We start from the raw sequence: 21,310 nt of genomic DNA, 5'->3' as shown, positions 1-21,310 counted from the left end.
TGCCTTTGTTAAAAGCATAAAGGAGGGGTAGGATTGCAATTATATGATTCAATGGGTGCCTTTGTTAAAAGCATAAAGGAGGGGGGTAGGATCGAAATTATATGAGTTGAATGGGTGCGTTTGTTCAAAAAAGTCAAAAAATGTGAGATGTAATTTTTACGTAATTTTCAAAAAAATCTCTCCTCTTTTCATCCCAGCTTATTGTAGTAGATATATATATATATATATATATATATATATGAGAAAAGGGTTCCTGAGGTTAACCTCATATAGCTTATATGAGGTGGCGCTCACAAAACATAAGGGGCCCGGCCCACATTGTTAGGATGATCAAAGGCATTCATTTGAAAGGCCCCATCATAGATAGGGTGTGTACAAAAAATCAGCTCCATTGGATCATCCTAACCCATCCAAAATCGGAGGGCAAAATGGATAGACAATTTTTGCCCACAAATCTGCCCATTTTTGCCTCCACTTTTGGAGGGGTTAGGATGATCCAATAGAGCTGGTTTTTGGTACACACACTATCTATGATGGGGCATTGCAAATGAATGGTTTGAATCATCCAAACAAAGTGGGCGCCTTATGTTTTGTGAGCGCCATTCCATCAAAATTCTAAATACTCCGATAAGAACTCATCTAAATTCAACTTGATGAAAAAAATGCAGTGAAGGGTCCATCTTATACACTTTTTTCTTCTTAATCAACTTTCCATTAACAATTTCCTCTCAGACACCCAACTAATTATTAAACTTTCAATATCGAGAATGGTTTCCCAATTGTGAAGTCAATCCATCAAAATCTCATCGATTCCTCTTTCCAAATGACCCACACTATAGCAAATGAATTCATAGACCAAAGCACTTTACCTCTTTTTTCTGATAAATAAAGCTATTAGTGTTTAAAAACGTGGATTTGGGTCAAAATACGGCCACGAAAAATCCTTGTCGACTCGGCGCGGACACAGCCAAGAACTCGGTTGACGCGGTTGAGTACTCAGTTGACGCGTTCATAACTAGGGAGGGCCAAAGGACTTTTTATTGACTCTGTTGGCCAAAACGCAAAACGCTGAAGGCTGCCAAAGGAAAAGGGAGTCGAATCGGAGAAGTCCACAATGACGTGAGGGAATTTTAAAACTATGAATAATAGTATTAAGGGAAATGAGGGATACAAAGAACAAGGGTGGTGCTGAGTTAGCCACAGGAAGCTCGAAAGAAAACAAAGAATACAATGAGAAATCATCACAAAGCCAGACAAGAAGGAGCATGCTTCTAGTACAAAGATTATCTATCTCATTCCCCTCCTCAAGTAAACCGCCCGCCATCTCATCAGCTCTCCTAGGGAAATATATGCATGTCATTATGTCAAGGACATATCCCATTCAATATAGAATCTCATCTCAAGAGTAATATTAGCCAATTCCAAGGACACATCTTTTTCCTACAAGGAAACTCCATATATTGACTTCCCAATTTTGATACAAATTTCCTCCAGAAACAAAAAATCACCTCAAAATAGCCCAATGAATAGCAGAGAGATTAATTTGCAATTTGCCACAAATAAGTGTTTTTCTCTTGTTATACTCTCCTACCTCTTTCAAACCTCACAGGCATAAGTGATTTTATAAAGGGATTTAGGTACCTTTGTCCTCAAAGGCCAGCGAAGGCCATTTTAAAAAGAGCTCCAAAGTAGTCACTTTGTAACACCAAAGAGGTACCAACGCATTTAAGAAAAGACACCTTCCCAATTCCAATCAAAAGATCAAGAAAGCAAATCACTCGAACACTCTTCCCATTAGAAGCACGAAGCGGGTGCGGGGGTGGGGAAGCGTGGATTCTAAAAGAGTCTATGGTTGTGAGCGTCGTGGGAGCGTTTATGTAAATATCAAGTATTTTCATGCTTCTCTCTGTTGGTAAAACTTGTTGAGGGTACTGTTGATGATAGAAAACAGAAACTTGTTGCTTCAAGGCGTGATATCACTTTCCTTAAGACAAGATTCGCCCCCACTAGTAGTGTGCAAAGGGGATCCGCGAATTGCCTCCAAGATACAATGAAGCCTAGTAGGGAAGCCCTACTAATGTTTGATGACGCGTAGCACTAGCGGAATCAAACCCGAAATGCCCTTCCGAAATTTCAAGCCTTAGAGAAATCTCTAGATTCTGTTTCTGCAGAAAAACAGTATCTAGAATAGTAAACAAAAGAAAAACAGTATGTAGAAATACTTGGGGATTTTTGTAGGAGTGTAGAAGAGAGTGTAAAGTCAGTCAGAATTGCCAATTCGATTTCTATATGAAATGACTGAAGTTTGCACATTTTTATAGACCATCTGGTGTCTTTTCAGTGTGAAAAACACCTCTACAGGGCACATTTCCAGAATGTTTGAAATCTGACCGTTAGATCGCACCCATTGATATTGAATGGTCCTGATCGATTTTAGAGGTGACTGTTGGTTTGAGTAAAACCTCTCTCCAACCCAGTCATCGTTAGATCAACCATCTATGGTGTGGATCGCACCCCCTTGGCACATGACCGTTGGGGGAAGGGACACAACCCATTTGATCACACCCTTTGACCGTTGGAGTCATGGGCCCATTGGGCCGGCCGTTAGGCCCGAACCGAAGCCCAACCCAACTGAACCATTCGGCTTGATGGGCCTGCGAACCATTTGACCCACCCATCCGACCGGTCCACCTTCATCTTGATCCAACGGTGCAGATCAAATCTGAAAAAATTAAAGGCTCCAATTGCTCCTCGCGACGTTGCGTACGTGCGAAGTGCAAAGTGCGCCAATAAAGCGCCCTATAGCCCATTGCACACGCCGCGCGCGCGCGTGTGCGAACGGTGCGTTGCACCGTCCCGCGGGTCCAACCATGGGTTCAACCCAATGTGCAATCAACAAGAGTTAGAAAAGGTTGTGCTTTATAAGCCCTTCTCTTTCTTTTCTCTCATCCGGTACGGGACTATCTTTTCAACTACACTTCTACATCCTTTTGTAAAAGCAAATATTTCCAAGAAAACATTTTCTTTTTCCCAAACGCTTTTGATAAAACATTTTCCAAAACACTAAAACATGTAATATACATGATTTTGAAAATGCAAAATCACTAACAATCCCCCACCATTTTCAAAATCAAAGAAAATTTTCTCATCAGGCTTGGAAATCTTATGCATAGATGAAGGTATCTCTCGATTTGAACCTTCACTTAGTGATGACATATCAAAGTTAACCAGAATTGCATAGTAGACGTATCTTTGAACTAGCTATTCTATTTGGTTAACCGGATACGTCTCACACACAAGATTTCACCTCTTTGGGCAATTTCTAAAACCGACACATGTACTGGCCTTGTGTCTATATCTTGGTTTCATGAGCGCTCTAGAGACTAGCCAGGTCTCATAGGAAGCTGCACCACTTCCACACTCACATAGGTAGGCTTATTAAGAGTGCCCCTGTAACTAAAACACTCCAACACTATGTTATAAGCCTATTAAGAGTTTAAATACTCAGCCTTCTCCTTTTAAACATTACAGGTACCAAGCACTTTACCTTGGGATGACAAATAATACAGATTATAGTGCTTGCAATCACTCCATATGATGTACTTGGACTCATTGAACTCAAGACTTGATGTTTATTCAAGTGTTGAGTTGATGTTCCATCATTGGTGACTATTGGTTAATGGCTTTAACCCCATCCCTAATGATGTTTTACACACCAGATCTCTTGCAAGAGCTTTAGTGAATGGATCGGCCAAGTTTTGGCTCGATCTCACAAAATCAATAGTTACTACTCCATTAGTAAGTAACTCTCTTATAGCACTATGTCTAAGTCCTATATGTCTGGACTTACCTTTATAAACATGATTATATGCCCTTGATAGTGTGGCCTGGCTATCACAATGGACATAAATCGATGGCATTGGTTTAGACCATAACGAAATTTCCAATAACAAATTCCGAAGCCATTCCGCCTCTTTACAGCATGCTGCCAGAGCTATAAACTCTGCTTATATCACGCCTTGAAGCAACAAGTTTCTGTTTTCTATCATCAACAGTACCCTCAACAAGTTTTACCAACAATCTTAAGACAAGATTCGCCCCCACTAGTAGTGTGCAAAGGGGATCCGCGAATTGCCTCCAAGATACAATGAAGCCTAGTAGGGAAGCCCTACTAATGTTTGATGACGCGTAGCACTAGCGGAATCAAACCCGAAATGCCCTTCCGAAATTTCAAGCCTTAGAGAAATCTCTAGATTCTGTTTCTGCAGAAAAACAGTATCTAGAATAGTAAACAAAAGAAAAACAGTATGTAGAAATACTTGGGGATTTTTGTAGGAGTGTAGAAGAGAGTGTAAAGTCAGTCAGAATTGCCAATTCGATTTCTATATGAAATGACTGAAGTTTGCACATTTTTATAGACCATCTGGTGTCTTTTCAGTGTGAAAAACACCTCTACAGGGCACCTTTTCAGAATGTTTGAAATCTGACCATTAGATCGCACCCATTGATATTGAATGGTCCTTATCGATTCTAGAGGTGACTGTTGGTTTGAGTAAAACATCTCTCCAACCCAGTCATCGTTAGATCAACCATCTATGGTGTGGATCGCACCCCCTTGGCACATGACCGTTGGGGGAAGGGACACAACCCATTTGATCACACCCTTTGACCGTTGGAGTCATGGGCCAGTGCAAAGTGCGCCACTATGCGCCCTATAGCCCATTGCCCACGCGTGCGCGCGTGCGCGTGTGCGAACGGTGCGTTGCACCGTCCCGCGGGTCCAACCATGGGTTCAACCCAATGTGCAATCAATAAGAGTTAGAAAATGTTGTGCTTTATAAGCCCTTCTCCTTCTTTTCTCTCATCCGGTACGGGACTATCTTTTCAACTACACTTCTACATCCTTTTGTAAAAGCAAATATTTCCAAGAAAATATTTTCTTTTTCCCAAACGCTTTTGATAAAACATTTTCCAAAACACTAAAACATGTAATATACATGATTTTGAAAATGCAAAATCACTAACACTCTCAAGGAGGAATGAATCTCCTAAACAAATTCCCATGGTAAGTATCTGATGCATCAAAAGAACAAACGAGTAATAAGAGCAGGTGGTGTGGAGAGAATGGCATCATCTGCAGGGTTTGACAAGCTCTTTGGTTGCTTCTTTCTAAGGGGCACCGAATCGCAGTCTGGCAGCGGAAGCGGCACCCATGAGACAGGATTCCTGCTTCTAAGATCTTCTCAATGATGATTCCTCCACTCTTCCAAAAGACAAAGAAAAGATCTATTTAGTCAATCAAAAACCCATTCAACTCACCCAATAAATCAAAGACTCTTCAGTCCAATCGTTAACTCGACCAAATTGATCCAGTTTTGCCACAAACATGTTCTTGACCAAGTTCAATTTTTAAAAGATTTGCTAAAATTTTATTTTGTATTCTGCCCAACTACAGATAAGACCAAATTAAAACTTTTGGAGTTTAAATATGTGTATTTAAGATATTTAAATGAGCATTTGTTTAAGAGAGTTGACGTTTGTTGCAAGACAGGTGTGGAGGTCCTTTAACGGGGAAGCAGATAATTTGGCAAGGGAAAGTTTAGACAGAGATCAGATTATGTTCTTTGCTTTCCCCCCTCCATGAGGTAAAGGTGTTTTGTAGTTGTTTGTTTGTTTGTTTGTCGCTTGGCTTCTTGTATGTTTTCTCTTTTGTTTCTCTTGCATGACCTTCTAAGTCTCCTCTCGTGCCTTCAGCCCTTTTTCTAATGGATTTTCATTATCTAAAAAATGCATATTTAAGATACCAACTTCGAAACTGCTTTTGCAAATTATTGAAATAGTCCTAGAAAAAAAATATCAAATTCCAATAGCTTTGGACCATTTGATAGTAAGTATTTATAGACCCTCTCAACGGCCAACAGGCAAGCTGACTAACTATCCAACGAAAACTAATGAAAAGTTAATGGATTTATCACACAAATTGAGATGATTAGATGCTTGCCATACTCGGCGTGAATGGTCTGCACTAATTTAGATGATCAGATACTTGGCGTACTCGGTGTGAATGATCAGATGCTTGCAGTTTTAGTGTGAAATGAAATGAACCATTAGTCCCTCCCATAGTTGCAGAACTTGCAGGCGGCTATAGCATTTAATAGACAATATTACTACAGAAATAGTCAACTAAATATTAAGCAAATAAGACAATGATTATAAGAAATTTAGCCAGCTACATGTTAAGTGAATAGGACAAGTACAATACACCATCAGAAATAAGTTAATAGAAGCAAAACTCATCAGATGAATTATCCTGAAATGAATGTGAGAACTCAATGGTAAACCAAGTATCCATATCCTCCCATTCAACAGATTGTGCCTCATATTCCCATAGCCACACCCATCAATCCGGCAATAGAATCATTTATGGCATTGGGTGCAGATGCCTTTGTTGTTGCTACTCTTGGGAAAGAATATCTAGAGAGAGAGAGAGGAAAAGTCAGCATTGTCAAGATACCACTCTCACAAGATTCCATTTGGCACAAAGCTAAAGGTTTGCCACTAATAATAGAAAATTAAGCAACAGTGACATAATCAAACCCCCTCCATGTTGCACCATAGACACCCAACAACCAAAGCACCAACGGCTATATATTCACATGAAAACTAATGTCCTCCCTCCATAATTCCAAAACATTCTCTCCAAGCAAGATGGCATCAAAAAGCTTCTGTTCTTCCTTCTCTCACTTCTGTAAAATGACCATCATATTCTTCTTCATACTAATTCTTGAAGTCGTTCTCATGATCAAATCACTTGCGAATACCCTCAGGCTCGATCGAAACACTTCGAATCCGGGCCCGATGGATTGGTATCTGAAACTCGTCGTGGAGAAGTGTCCCACGAAGCGGTATGAGAATCAGTCAAGGAAGGAACCTGTTGTGTGTGCAGTGTGTATATGCAAACTAGAGGAAAGAGAAGAGGTGAGGGAGTTGCAATGCAAGCACGTATTTCACAAGTGTTGTTTGGACAAATGGCTAGAACACAAGGGGGACACTTGTCCGCTATGTCGGAGCTCCGTCTTGCCAGAAGAGACCTTGTTTGAGCACTGGCAAAGCAAGCAAAAGAAAAACCAAGAGGAGGATTTAAGTGAACTCATTTCCCCCTTTCATGGTAATTCCTTTCGTAGATCGTGGTCTATTTAGACGTCTCTTCTTTAAACCTAATCTACTGAGTAATAAAAAAGCCGGAGTAGAGATTCACAAGGGATGCTCCTGCATCACACTGCCTTATGATCATAAAACCAAAACCCCAAAAAATAGAGACAGAATCCTACCAATTACTCTAGCTTATCTCACAATGTTAATGCCAGATCCACAATTACGAAATCCCTTTCTACACCCTCCCTTACAAGAAAATCATTCGGTCTCATTCGCATTCCTTGGGATGAGTCTAAAGGTTAAATCTTCATCTTGACACAGATGCTTCACTTCCAAAATAGCATTCTATCAATCTACATGATCCTGGGCTTTAGCCAAAGTAGCCTTCATGCATAATCGTCACGCAAGGTTGTTCTTAGGAAATTGAAGTTCTGTTAATGTGCTAAAATCAATGTTACATTGGAATCTATGAAATCCAATTGGACTCGTATGCTCTATGTATTTTCTCTGTTGTAATGACATATCATTTAACAAATGTCTTAATAGAGAGGTTTTGAGTTTCAGATAAACGAGAAGAACAGTGGATTCATAGTGTAAGTGTTGAGAGTTTTAACTGTCAAGTAATATTCGTTCAATTACGCCAAATCTGTGGAAGGCAGCAATACAATCATGCCAATGATAGATCATAATTTATGTTATTTTCTTTCAGGAGATGCAGAGGAGGTTACCAATAGAGAGAGAGAGAGAGGAGGTTTTAAATAAAGACTGTCATGTGCGATATAAACAATACCTCCATATGATCAGCAATATTCATCACATATATACAAAGCAGTCTGAAGAAAACAGTAAATATAAAAATAAAAGTAGATAAAAGTAAGTAGCAATGTGATCTACACGTGTTTAAGGTTAATTTCAGAGTCTAAAAACTTGCTGAATAATTCACCCGAGTCAACCCATTTTTATTGCGTGCGTGCGTGCGTGCGTGCCTGTGTGCGTGTGTGTGTTTTGTCATTTCTCAATACTCCGACAAGAACTCATCTAAATTCAACTGGATGAAAAAAACCTCTCAAGCACCCCACTAATTATTAAATTTTCAATATCAAGAATGGTCTCCCAATTATGAAGTCTTTTCATCAAAATCTCATCGATTCTTCTTTCCAAATGACCCACACCATAGCAACTGAATCCATAGACGAAAGCACTTTACCTCTTGTTTATCTTTTTTTATTCTTAGAAATAAAGAAGAATACTATTAAGAGAAAGGAGGGATACAAAGAACAAGGATGGGGCTAAGGATGGGGCTGAGATATCCCCAGGAAGCTCAACGAAAAAAGACCATAAAGAAAACAAAGAATATAATGAGAAATCACAACATAGCTAGACAAGAAGGAGCATGCTTCTAATACCAAGATTATATCTGCATGTCAAGGGCATATCCCTATTTGAATAAAAAATCTCAATAGTAATAGTAGCCAACCCCCAAGGACCCATCTTTTTCCTACAAGGAAAATCCATATAATGACCTCCCAATTTTGATAGAAATCTCCACCAGAAACCCAAAACCTCCTCAAAAGACAGCCCAATGAATAGCAGAAAGAGTAATTTGCAATTCAGCACAAATAAGTGTTTTTCTGCCAAAATATTATCCTACCCCTTTAAAACAAGACACATGCATGGAGTGACTTTCTAAGGATTTTGGGTGGCTTTGTCCCCAAAGGCCCAAGGCCATTTCCAAAAAGGGCACCAAAGCAGTCAACTTGTAACACCAACGATATACGAATGCATTAAAGAATAAAGGACACCCTGCTCATTTCCTTGCAAAAGATGAAGAAAACAAATCACTTGACCATTCTTCCTAATGATTATTCCCCTATTCTTCCAAAATAGAAAGAAAAGCCATATTTAGTCAATCAAAAACCCGTCTAACTCATAGTTACCGGATTCACCATCCGCCCTCCAATCCGCGATCCGGGGTCCCACGATCCAAAACGTGGTTCACTAACGACCCGGATCGCCAAAAATGACGAACCGGGGCAACCCGCGGGAGAGAAAGAGAGAGAGATGTATATAGACTAGAAGAGAGATGGAGAGAGCTACAAATTTTATATATTTTGGGTTGAATTGGAACTAGAGCTTTATTTTGAAAAAAATATTTAGGGCATACATGAGGTTTTTTTATTTTTTTTATTAAATTGATGTAGTATAGACTATGGAAGGATATTCATATATTCCAACGAGAACTTTCTTTTTGAAAAAATATGTATGACATACACGAGGTTTTTATATTTTGTGTATTAAATGTGTGTAGTGTGTACTATGGAATGACATTCTTGTAAAAATATATGAAATTATATATATATATATATACCCTCATCGTACCGCGTACCGGACTACCATCGTACCCCGTACCCGTTCCCGTACCGCATACCGGAACGAACCGCGTTCCAGGTAACCTTCCAACTCGCCCGAACCGAATCTATTTAAGGCTCTTCAATCCAATCATTGACTCACCCATATTGATACAGTTTTGCCATGAATAGGTTCTTGACAAAGTTCAAGTTGTAAAAAATTGGCTAAATTTTTATTTTTATTCTGTCCAACAACCAGTAAGACCAAACAGGAACTTTAGGTACTTAAATATGTGTATTTAAGATATTTAAATGTGTATTTGCACGAGAGTTAACATTTCTTGCGAGACATGTGTGGAGGTCCGCTAACAGTGAAGCGGATCGTTTGGCTAGGGAAAGTTTAGACAGAGATCAAGTTATGTTCTTTGATTTCCCCCTCTCCTTGAGGTTGAGGTGCTTTGTTGTTAGTTTGTTAGTTTCTTTGTTTGTCGCTGGGTTTCTTTATGTTTTCTCTTTTGTTTTTCTTGCATGACCTTCTCAGTCTCTGTAAGCCCAATGGTTCTCACCTTGGCAATCTTCTATGTTTTGATGATTCCAAACACAACTTGAAATGTGTTGTATTTCTAACGTGTTTGATGTTTAAGTACATGTATTGTAGATTCAAGTATATTCAAACACTTGATCAAGGAAAACGGCATGGATCGAGGCTTGTACATCCTTGAACACCATTTGAAGCCAAAGGACGATGAAGACTTGGAGTATTCAAGGAGAGATCTTGAAGAGCCAAAGAAATGGAGGTGATCCATGCAAGAGTGCAAGACTTGAAGATGTGTTTCAAAAGAAGAAGATTTGAAGGCTTAAGTCTTGTGTTAGATTGTACATCTAATCCCTATTAGGTACCCCACCTTGAGGCATAATTGAGTCACCAAATAACTGACCTTAATTGAATAACAATCCCATCTATGTAATTTGGAAGCCCTTGAAGCCCAAAAATCATCAGCATAAAATATCTTGAAAATCGGCTGATTTAGGCTTCTCGGAGCTCCGAGCTCGGAGCTCCGAGATTTGATCCAGTAGCAAACTTCCAAATTCTGTTTGTATTCCCGGAACTCCGAGAGAAATTCTCGGAACTCCGAGAAAATCTCTCGGAACTCCGAGACCACTGTGTCGGGAACAAAATTATGACCATTTGGGATTTTGCCAGAATTACGACTATGCCCCTGTAACGGTCATATTTGGGTTTTCCCTATATATATATATATATGTGTGTGTTCTCTATGCCTTAGAACATATCTCTCTCATTACTAAACTGTTCTAAACAAATTAGAGAGTGCTAATCACCCTTGTGCCTCAATTTGGGATATCTAGAGGGATTAGACCTAGGCTTGAATTTGTATATCATTTCAAAGAGTGGAATTTGTGTGAGCTTGAGAGCTATCTACCCTTGAAGAGGGAAGTTGTATTTTCTATTTTCTTTGATTGTATTCGGGCGAGTGCGAAGGGACGCGGAGCCATCCCAAGGGCAAGTGTTCGGAGAAGCGGAGCCCTCTCTCCGTGGTGAGGATTGCCACCAAGGTTAAAGCGATTGTAATCGGCACCGATCTTCGCCGTGGTTAAGAAGATCAAATAGTGAAGCCATCAACGAGTTTGGTTGGTGGAGTGGAGTAGGCCTTGTGTTTGAGGACCGAATCACTTTAAATCTCGGGTGCACTCTTTCTTGTCTCTTGCTCTTTATTTGCATTTTACCTTTAGATTTAACTTGTGTGCTTGAATTTCATTGTTGATCTCTTAATCTTCTAAATTAGGTTTGAGTTTTCAAAAGGCTAAAACTTGCTAGCAACCTAATAATTTTCACTCCTCATTAGTTGCCAATTCGGGACCACCCTTGGATTTTCAGTCTCCTATCGTGCGTTCAAGCACTTTTTTTAATTGATTCTCATTAGTAAAAAAGATATGTATTTAAGATAACCAACTTCCAAACTGGTTTTGCAAATGATTGAAATAGTCCTAGAAAAGAATATCAAATTCCAATAGATTTAGACTATTTGATAGTAAGTATTTATAGACCCTCTCAGAGGTCAAGAGCCAAGCTGCCTAACTATCTGACGAAAACTGATGAAAGGTTAATGCATTTATCACACAAATGGAGGTGATCTGATGCTTGCCGTTCTTGGTGTGAATGGTGTGCATTAATCAGAGGTAGTTGTAGTGTGAAATGAAACATCAGTCTCACCAATCATTGAAGGCAGATATAGCATTTAATAGACAAAATTATTACAGAAATGGTCAACTAAATATTAAGCAAATACGACAATGATTATAAGAAATTTTTTCAGCTACATGTTAAGAGAATAAGACAAGTACAATACACCATCAGAACTAAGTTAATAGCAGCAGCAATCAATGAAAATCCTCAGATGAATTCTCCTGACAGTATGAAGAGAAGAGATAAAATATCAATGTTAAGACAGTAATTTCCAAAGAGAACACAGAGCTTGCAGATCACTATATAATTTAATAGGAGCTTCAACTTATTGAACTCTATAATCAGCCAGAAGTAGTAGAAATTTGAGATGGCAATCCCCTCAGCATTGTTATAATTAGTCTCTACAGATCATCATGAATGAGAAGAATCAGGATAGATAAATGTGTTGTCATGATTCTGATTCCAATTTATCCTTCCCAAATGGATAACATCTCTGAAAATAAAAAGATGTAATTTGGGAAATATTATGGCTGGCCGTGTTGATTTTGATATATTTATTTCAGACAGAGAAGGTAACTAGCATCTAACCACAAAATCTAAAACCCATGATACTTGAGAACAAGGATTGAAATGTCAGTTTCAGCCACATGGCCGAAAATGTGTGTCTGTGTGTGTGTATAATTTTGATTTTGATAAATTTTCAACCAAAATTTCGGTGGAAATTTTGTAAAAAAAAGCTAAATAAACAAAATTTAACCGAAATTTCACCTAAATCTTGTACGAAACCGATTCGCCGAAATTTAATACTATGAATGAGAAAATAAAGTACCAACCATCCATGTTGGACTTGGTACCTAATAGCCTGAGATGGACATCATATCTGACCCAGATGAGGTAATGAGATCTGGCCTACAAAAACCATTCTCTGGGATATGCACTTAGGCACCCAACTGGAGTTTCCTGATGTGAATATTAAAGAATCATGTACTTGAATAAGAGATCAAATATTGTCACTGAGATACACGGACAAACAATCAGAATTATAGCAAGCTGACCAGAGCCACACACCAATATGGCTGAAGATGTCATGTCTGTGTGGTTGAAATATGAGCACAGCATTTGCATGCCTATCCCAGCCCAGGGAAATCCCCATTTTCCTCTATTTGTCTTTTGAAAGATAACAAAATTTTATTAAAATGGCAATAACTGTATTACAACACTGGGGACGAGACATTTCACTAATGTGAATAGCAGCTATGCCACCCCCATATAGAGCACAGCATTTGCATGCCTATCCCAGCCCAAATTTTTTTACATTTAATCCCTTCTGTTTTTACTTTTTACCCCTCCCTTTCTCAAAACAGTCCATACTATGTCATTCATCTCAGCCTGTAACAATGATTCAGTGGCCTGAAATGTTTCAGCACCCGGAAATTTGGTTTACTCCACCTTACAGCACAATTCTTTTGAGCTACTCTCCTTGTTAGTTAGCTCAACCCTCCCTACCCCAGATGAGATAAATGCTTCTTAGATAACCTGTAACAGTTCAATACTCATCCAGTTTAGCAACAGAACCTGGAAGAGTAACCATTTTGGCTCCCTTTAGTATATCTGCTCCATAACACCATTTCTACTCTTTCTTTCTTTCTTTCTTTTTTTGGTAAGGGTAACCATTTTATTAAATTGAGGAAAATGACCAGGGGTGCAACTTGGGCTGGGTTCAACCCGATTTTTGGTCAGGTTGGGTTGAGTTTTTTCGGGTTGAGTTGGGTTGCGGGTTGGGAATTTATAACCCGACTGAAAATCGGGTTGGGTCTAGCTTGGGTATCGAGCAACCCGACCCGACTCAATGTGAAATTTGAAGGGAAAGGATATTTCATCAGTATTGATGTTGAGAAGGGGATACAAGATGGACAAGTAAGCTTCATAATGGTTGATACTTGACGCATTATATATTTATACACACACTGACCTTTGTATTGTTTCTTAAATATTAAATTTCAGAATGCCACTTGCACTCTCATTAGTGCTCAATCTACATTTATGCACCTAATTTCAGACTTTCTATATTGGATCCATTAGTGCCTTAACTAGAAACTAGTACATCACTCTATCATTGGCCCTTCATTTCCGACTTTCTATATAGGATCCATTAGTGTCTTAATTTGATGAATTATATGACATCCGTGCATATTTTCTGAGGAAAAATATTGGCAGCAGAAGTAAAAGTAGGGCCAACATATTTAGATGCTCAAAACACGATTCAATATGGAAATAGGGTCGGGTTGGGTTGGGTAGGGTCGGGTTGGGAAAATGGGTTGCTCAGGTCCAACCCGACACGAGTTGCAACCCTAAAAATGACCGAGTACAAGGAGCCTGGACAAGGTGTCCCACAGATTTAGACCAATATAACTGGCCGACCGTTACAGAAAGAAACATCAGACCCGCTCCCTAATCCCTATTGGCAGCACAAACGCTTATGAAATTACAAAGCAGATACAAGCAGCGAAGCAGCCAGCTTTGTCATGCCCCCCAAGGTGGACCTTACAAGCATACAAGGCTTTCCATAATCCTGTACAACCTAACCATTGTTCACAATAGATCTCAAACTTAAATCAGAGCAACTACATCTCATAATATAAAAGAGCAACTGTCAAGTTCGGCACACCATCGCCGCATAAAACTCAAGTCAAATTATTACAATCCCTTATAAAGTTAACATCTAGCAAATACTCACGAAATAAATAACTAAAGGTTCAAGCGAACTAAAATTCCAAGGCTAGCAGCTGGTCGAACTACTACTCCGGTCCCACCGGTCCCTTGCAGTTTTCAGGATCTGTAAAACATATCAAATAACACACGGGAGAGTGAAAGCCAGCAAAAAACATAGCTCTATCCTAGTTGGGTCTACGCATGCCAATACAAAGGGCGAATACAAGTCATATACAAGTCATTGGAACGAAGCTGAATCAGATCAAGACATGAACATGCACAACCTCAATAATCATGAAGGTAATTCAGAAATCCCAGTAGCAGCGGAATCAATGAAAACACAACAGAATTAAGTATAAGCAGGTACTGGTTTAAACAATTTCGTGGCATAGCTTTTGATCATCGCACGGAACCATGCGATAAGCTGATAACAAAGTACTAAACATGGGGTAACGAAGTACCATATCATGGGATACCGAAGTATCAATAATCTGAGCTATGCCAGGGTATATAATTCAACAATATTTACTAAATCACGGTCACACTCATTCATGGAAATTACCATGGCGCCAACCAGCAAAAAATGGGTAGGAAACTCATCATAAATGCCGATCAATATGAACATGGTACCAACATCAAGTTCTGGAAGTAAATCATTCTAGAAATACATAAATATCCAATAACACGACAGTTGGAAGTTAATCACATGGAGCAGCAAATACACTGTTCACACCTGGTTCAACCACAGAACATGGCAGCAAATACACATGGAAGCCCTAACGATTTAATAGTGTATTTGCTGCCATGTTCTGTGGTTGAACCACGTGTGAAGAAGCCCTAACATTTAATAGTGTATTTGCTGCCAACTGTCGTGTTATTGGAAGTTAATCAAGTTAGGGTTTCTTCACACGTGATTCAACCACAGCCTATTTCTTTGTTTAATTTTGAAAAAATTTCCCCTATCTAGAACGATTTTTCACGAACAAAGAATTATTGGGTTATTTCAAGCTTAGCCCAAAAAATCTGACCAGCCAGACCTAAACAGTAAACACCATTTCTACTCTGTCTATCTTCAATTCTACAACATCTGACTAGGAGCAGCAACAGGGATCCTCCAAGCACACTGAACCCTTATACTGATGTTAAGAGTGTTCAAATCAGAAATAAACACCACTTCACTACCCAAAGGCATCTGCCATTGTTTCCAAGCCATTAGCAGTAACCAGGAATGAATTAATGAACAATAGTGCAGCACCTTCATAAATCCGACAACCTGGCAGTGTCATGCCTTGATTTGGTACGGCTCCGACCCCAGTAATTAGGAATGAACCATCAACATTTTCATCATTTTTCTCTACTTTCAAGCATATATCCATCCATATTTCATCGCTACTCGTCGGGGCTTCTGATGCTATTATTTTGTACCAACCATGAATTTTCTTTTCCTCATGTGTCCATATAAGAGACCTTTTTTTTAACAGTACCATATAAGAGACTTTTAGTACATCTACATGGGATTGAAATGATATAGTTCTGATCCAATTAGACACGGACTGTCTATTCTGTTTTTCCAAATGATATTTTGAGGTTGTTTTTTTTCTATGGTCCCCAAGTCTATAAGTGATCTTCAGAACTGACATGATCAAGTAGATTGCAAGCAATGCATTGATAAGCACTCCAAAACCCATGGATCATCTCTGCTTGCACTAAGAACTCGAAGTGTATCCTCAAAGCAGCCACATTTTGCTTACATTTCGATTAGTGCAATACCCACATGGACATTTGATAAATCATTGGTTTTGTTCACAGAAGGATGGATCCACTTCCATTGCCTCACAGATTTCAGTTTAGAGCGGGCTGTAAGACCCAACAAATAAGGAAACCAGTTAGGCTCCACACCTTCCCATAAAATGTCATTCAAGAACTCAATATCTTTTGAACCATCTCTGTTGAAAAATCCGCCAGGCAATATACGTTCCAATCGTGCACAAGGAAACATAATAGTAGAAATGGACAAGCCATGAGATGCACAAACCGAGATTTTATGTGGTTTGGCCAAGATGCCTAAGTCCTCGGGCGAGAACATTATCTTCCACTAGGATAAAATAAAATACAAGGATTAACTCACAAACCCACAAACCGCAACCCTTCCCCTTGTCCTCTCAACCAAGACCATACAACGAGCGACACAAGAGGGAAACCGAGAATCTCTCTCTCTCTCTCTCTCTCTCTCTCTCTCTCTCTCTCTCTCTCTCTCTCTCTCTCTCACACACACACACACACACACACACACACACCTTACCAAGAGAAAAAACCCTCTCTTTAAGGCCGCCCCTATATAGCTGCTCCTCATTTGCTATTCTGTCTCCCACTACAATTGGGCATTATATCATGAGAAACAAGGCAACTTTCCCAACAATCTCCAAGACAAGCATAGACCAAAACAAATGATGCCCACGAGATGACATCTCTCAAAGGTATGGCATCAAGAACTTGGGATGCATAAACATATTTTCCACACTTGCAATAAAACCATACTAGTGTCTTCCAATATGAACATTGCTCTCAATACGGTTCTTCAAAATCTGTGCAAGAATTTCTTTCCACATGCATAAAGCTCCAACCAAACCGCAAGAACTGCGAATGCTAACAACTCTTCTGGTTGTTAGCGAATATAAGTTGTCTTTTTATTCTTCAAAATAAGCTCATGGCATCCCCAAGCTCATTTTGTGCACACCCTGCAATCATAGAGGTCTGTGTATCTGTGTTTCTTTCTTTTTTTGGTAGGTAAGCTGGGCCGAACCTGCGACCTCAAGGTTGAGATACAAAGGCTCAGGCTCAACCATTGAGCGACAGGCCCAACCCCAACCGTGTTTCATTTCTTCATCCTATTAAAAACTATTCTGCCTACTACAGAACTCCCTATAAACACATCATCCTCATTCATTCTTTTAACTACAGCATCATGTGGTTGTCTCCCAAATTTCAAAGCCTTCTCTTCCCCACAAACCTTCAAAACATAGCACACTGTAAATTCATTCGAGCAGATACCATCAAACTGCATCATATAGATTTCCACATTGAGCATAGAAATTCTAAAGGGCACTATTGACAGCCAAATTGCACCAATTTCCTTTTACAACACAAGCATGATCTCTTTTTTTTTAATTTTTGTTTATCTTATATCACTAGATAACACAACACACGAAGTAGAAGGAGAGCGGTAACTTAACCTGGATATTACCTCTCCAACGCCTTCCTCGCAAACTTGCCCATCTTTTATTGCCTTATAGATTTCTTCAGCAAATATATTCAGAAAGTTCTTCTGCCATGTGGGCAAAGCGTTTAGCGCAACAATTTGCATAGGGTCCTGCTCTTTCCCAAATGATGCATACTTCTTCAGAAGACATGCTTCCAGGTAGACCAGACTCTTGCACTCTTTAGTCTGTAGAGCAGTGAAGTACTGAGGTCCGAGGAGTCTTGCATACCGAAAGTATGTCGTTCGTCTATTTCCAGGCTCACTTTCATACCTGGTGAGATTAAAAAAAGGTATTACCAAGCATAATATCCAGCGAGGTGGTGGACGTCTACCTTAAATATGAGAAAATATGAATAGAATAGTATGCAACCTAGATATGGAGAAGGGATATGATTGGGTGGAGTGGATTGCTTTAGATTATCTTTTGCAGAGAGTAGGAATTGCTCAGAGACGGCTGTGAAACAACCAATTACTCCAAAAGCTTAAAAGCTTACGTGTTTGGAGTAATTGGATGTTTAACATGGTATCAGAGCATTTGCTTCACTGCATGTTCTGGGGTCAAAACCCAACAATTTCTTGATGTTAAAAAACTATGTGTATAGCCAACCCCAAAAAGAAAGGTCACACATGATGAGTGTTGAGGTATAAAATGATTAAATAACACCAACCACAACAGCTTAAGCTTTTGGAGTAATTCATTGTTTCACATGGTATCAGAGCAATTGCCTCACGGAAGGTCATGGGTTCAAAACCCAACAACTCCTTCATATTAAAAATAAACGTGTATGGCCAACCCAAAAGAGGAGCTACACGTGAGGGTAGTGTTGAAGTATAAATGATTAAATAACATCAACTTTAACAGCTTAAGCTTTAGGAGTGATTGGTTGTTTCACAATGGCGAGGATGGATTCAAAGATGTATTTCACTGGCCTGGTTTTCGGTTTATACCTGGTGATAATTGTATGGATTTCACTCAAGGCTGCTTTTGTCAGACGCATCTTCATAGCATTCAGTAACCAGGTATACGGGACGTTTGTCTTGGTCTTGAGATCAATAAAAAAGTTATAGGCGTGCATGCCGGTATTAGAGAAGACTAACCATGCAAGATATTTCAGCAGCCCGGCATCTTTATTCGATGCCTCAAGTCTATTTTCGGCCTTTGCAATTAGTTTCACCCAAGTGACTTGAATTTTCATCGAAGAAGAGGTGAGGAATAACTTCAACTTTTGCCAAGATCCTTGTGGGATAGTCCTACGGTATCCCTTTGCTCCCGAATAGAAGTTGGTAAATCTGCATTGCATATGCTCAAATGACCTCTCAACGTTCGACGGGTCCTTCACCAACAACCTCATAGAGTAGGCAGCAAGGAAGCATACCCATCTTAGAAAAGATGGGTCCTGTCCTGTTGTCTGGTGCAGTGATCCATCACTATTGCTCCAAAGAAAAGATTGACCAGAGTAGGACCCACTTGGAAAAGGTAGCCCTCTTTTTATCGGCAGCTCAGATCCGTTTCGACTGAAGTAGTCTTCCAGCACTAGTTTGTTGGATCCATTTGTGGACCGCAGATGAGCTGCCAACCTCAATGCATTCAGTGCCGTAGATGCGGTAACCTATTGGAGTATAAATAAATGATTAAATAACACCAACTCTAACGGCTTAACTCTTTGGAATAATTAGTTATTTTCACATGGTATCACAGCCGTAAGTCGGGGTTCAAAACCCAACAACTCCTCGATATTAAAATCCACATGTATGGCCTCTTAAAGTATACAAGATTAAATAACACCATCTCCAACAGCTTAAGCTTCTTGAGTAATAATTTCCATTTAAAAAAAAAAAGCTTCTTGAGTAATAGGTCGTTTCACATTGTGTCAGAGCAATTAACCTGGGTTCAAAACTCCTTGATATTAAAAATTCACATGAAATGGTCAACCCAAAAGATGGGCCACATGTGTCACGAGTAGGAAAACCCAGTGTTTAAAAACGCGGATTTGACGCGGAACGCGGCCAGGAAAAATCCTTGTCGACTCAACGCGGACGCGGCCAAGAATGCGGTTGACGAGGTTGACGCGGTCATAACTTGGGAGAGTCGAAGGAGTTTAATGACTATGTAGGGCAAAATGCGGAATGCGGATGTGGTGCAATGCGGAACGCGGCCAAGGCAAAAAGGAGTCGACTCGGGGGAGTTCCTTGTCGAGTCAAGGAGTTTTTGAACACCGGGAAAACCCTAAAAAGAAGGGCCACACATGAGGGGGAGTATTAAAGTATAACATGCATTCTCTAACAGCTTAAGTTTTTGGAGTAATCGGTTGTTTCACATAGTCAACCCTAAAAGAGAGGGGCCACACGTGAGGGTCGTGTTGAAGGAGAATTTATATGGTGGCCGACCGTGATAATTACAAGGGCAGGGTGTCAAAGCCCTTGTCATTTTCTCTGCTCATTGTTCCAACAGGACCATCTCGGTTCTTCTTATTCATATATATATATATATACATATTCTGTTGCCTTCTTTAAAAAAAAAAAGAAGACTTGAAGTATAAATAAATGATTAGACAGAACCAACTATTAAGAGTTTAAGCTTTTGCAGTAATTAGTTGTTTCACATAACCTGGTTTTTCTCCAAGGCTTCCATGAACTCCTGGGCATAGAAAACCAGCTCACTATCCTCTATCTTATCCAATCTATAGTCAGGTGCATTCTCCAATTTATCGTCAGTAAACTCAACAGGGATAACAGTACTTCCCCAGTAGATTTTCTCTGGGAGGCCTTCGAACTTCCCTGCATACTCCTGCTCGTTCTTTTCCATGACCCAAGTTGTGACTCCAACTAAGGATATGAATCAAGCTCTTATGAGTGTCAGACTAGACAAGATTCAAGTCCAAAACCACATAGGATGGAAGATATTACAATTTGGCATCTGGGTTCTCTGCAAACATGTTAGGATCATCTAAATCTCTCCATTGATGGAAGATATTTCAATTTGGCATCTGGGTTCTGTTTAAAAAAGTAAAGTTGCAAGAAAAAAGTAAAGTTGTAAGGAATTTCTGTCTGGCGGAAGAAGGGATTTTTGGTTGTTTAGGATTTTTAGAGGGTGACAGACCGACAGGTACCACCTTACACGCGTAGTCACGTCCAAACGATCTAAACCATCCATTATGTGGGCCCCCACCCTTGATGATCTGAAGTAAAGGGGTGTCAATGGACCGAGACAGTCCGATGGACTATCTGAATCCGAAGTTAAATGGATAGGACACATTAATTATCAGAATCCATGAAATATTTCGGATCCCCGATCTGAAAAAATTATTGATCGGATTCGGACAACTAATAAAAGCCAGCGGGATAGTCCTAAATCCAATTTTATTACATTATTTTATGAAAATACCCTCCAATTTTATCATATCTACTTTTTCGAGTGATTTCTATTTTTCCTATTTTGTCATTCATCTATCTCAACCCTTGTGTCATCCTCTTCTCTTCCTTATCTAACCACTAGCATTCTTGGCCCATGCTATGCATGGCCGTGAATTTGGGCCTCACCCTATCAAAAGTTCAAAACATGTTGTAAAATAGTGGGCCCCACTGACATGATTTGTGTGGAGTTGGCAGGACCCACGGTACCAGAACAAT

General features: G+C 39.6%; 1 protein-coding gene across 2 annotated transcripts; it reads right to left on the bottom strand.

The window, feature by feature from the left end:
* Nucleotides 1–14,313: 14,313 nt before the first annotated feature.
* LOC143857795 (uncharacterized) lies at nucleotides 14,314–19,170 on the bottom strand. Of its 2 annotated transcripts, none has more exons than XM_077368287.1 (3): nucleotides 18,629–19,170; nucleotides 17,655–17,951; nucleotides 14,314–14,545 (listed from the first exon to the last, which is right to left on the bottom strand). In XM_077368287.1, exons 1-3 carry the CDS (start codon nucleotides 19,030–19,032, stop codon nucleotides 14,539–14,541), a joined length of 708 nt encoding a protein of 235 aa, XP_077224402.1. In that variant the 5' UTR covers nucleotides 19,033–19,170; the 3' UTR covers nucleotides 14,314–14,538. The 2 variants fall into 2 exon arrangements, with proteins under 2 accessions (XP_077224402.1, XP_077224401.1); XM_077368286.1 differs by having other exon boundaries at nucleotides 17,666–17,951.
* Nucleotides 19,171–21,310: the final 2,140 nt, after the last annotated feature.

This window comes from Tasmannia lanceolata, unplaced genomic scaffold (assembly GCF_043159265.1).
Source record: "Tasmannia lanceolata isolate RefF3 unplaced genomic scaffold, GAP_Taslan_0.1 ptg000025l, whole genome shotgun sequence".
Classification (NCBI taxonomy): domain Eukaryota; kingdom Viridiplantae; phylum Streptophyta; class Magnoliopsida; order Canellales; family Winteraceae; genus Tasmannia; species Tasmannia lanceolata.
The sequence above is the reverse complement of the archived record's forward strand: the minus strand, read 5'-3'. Positions and strand labels throughout refer to the sequence as shown.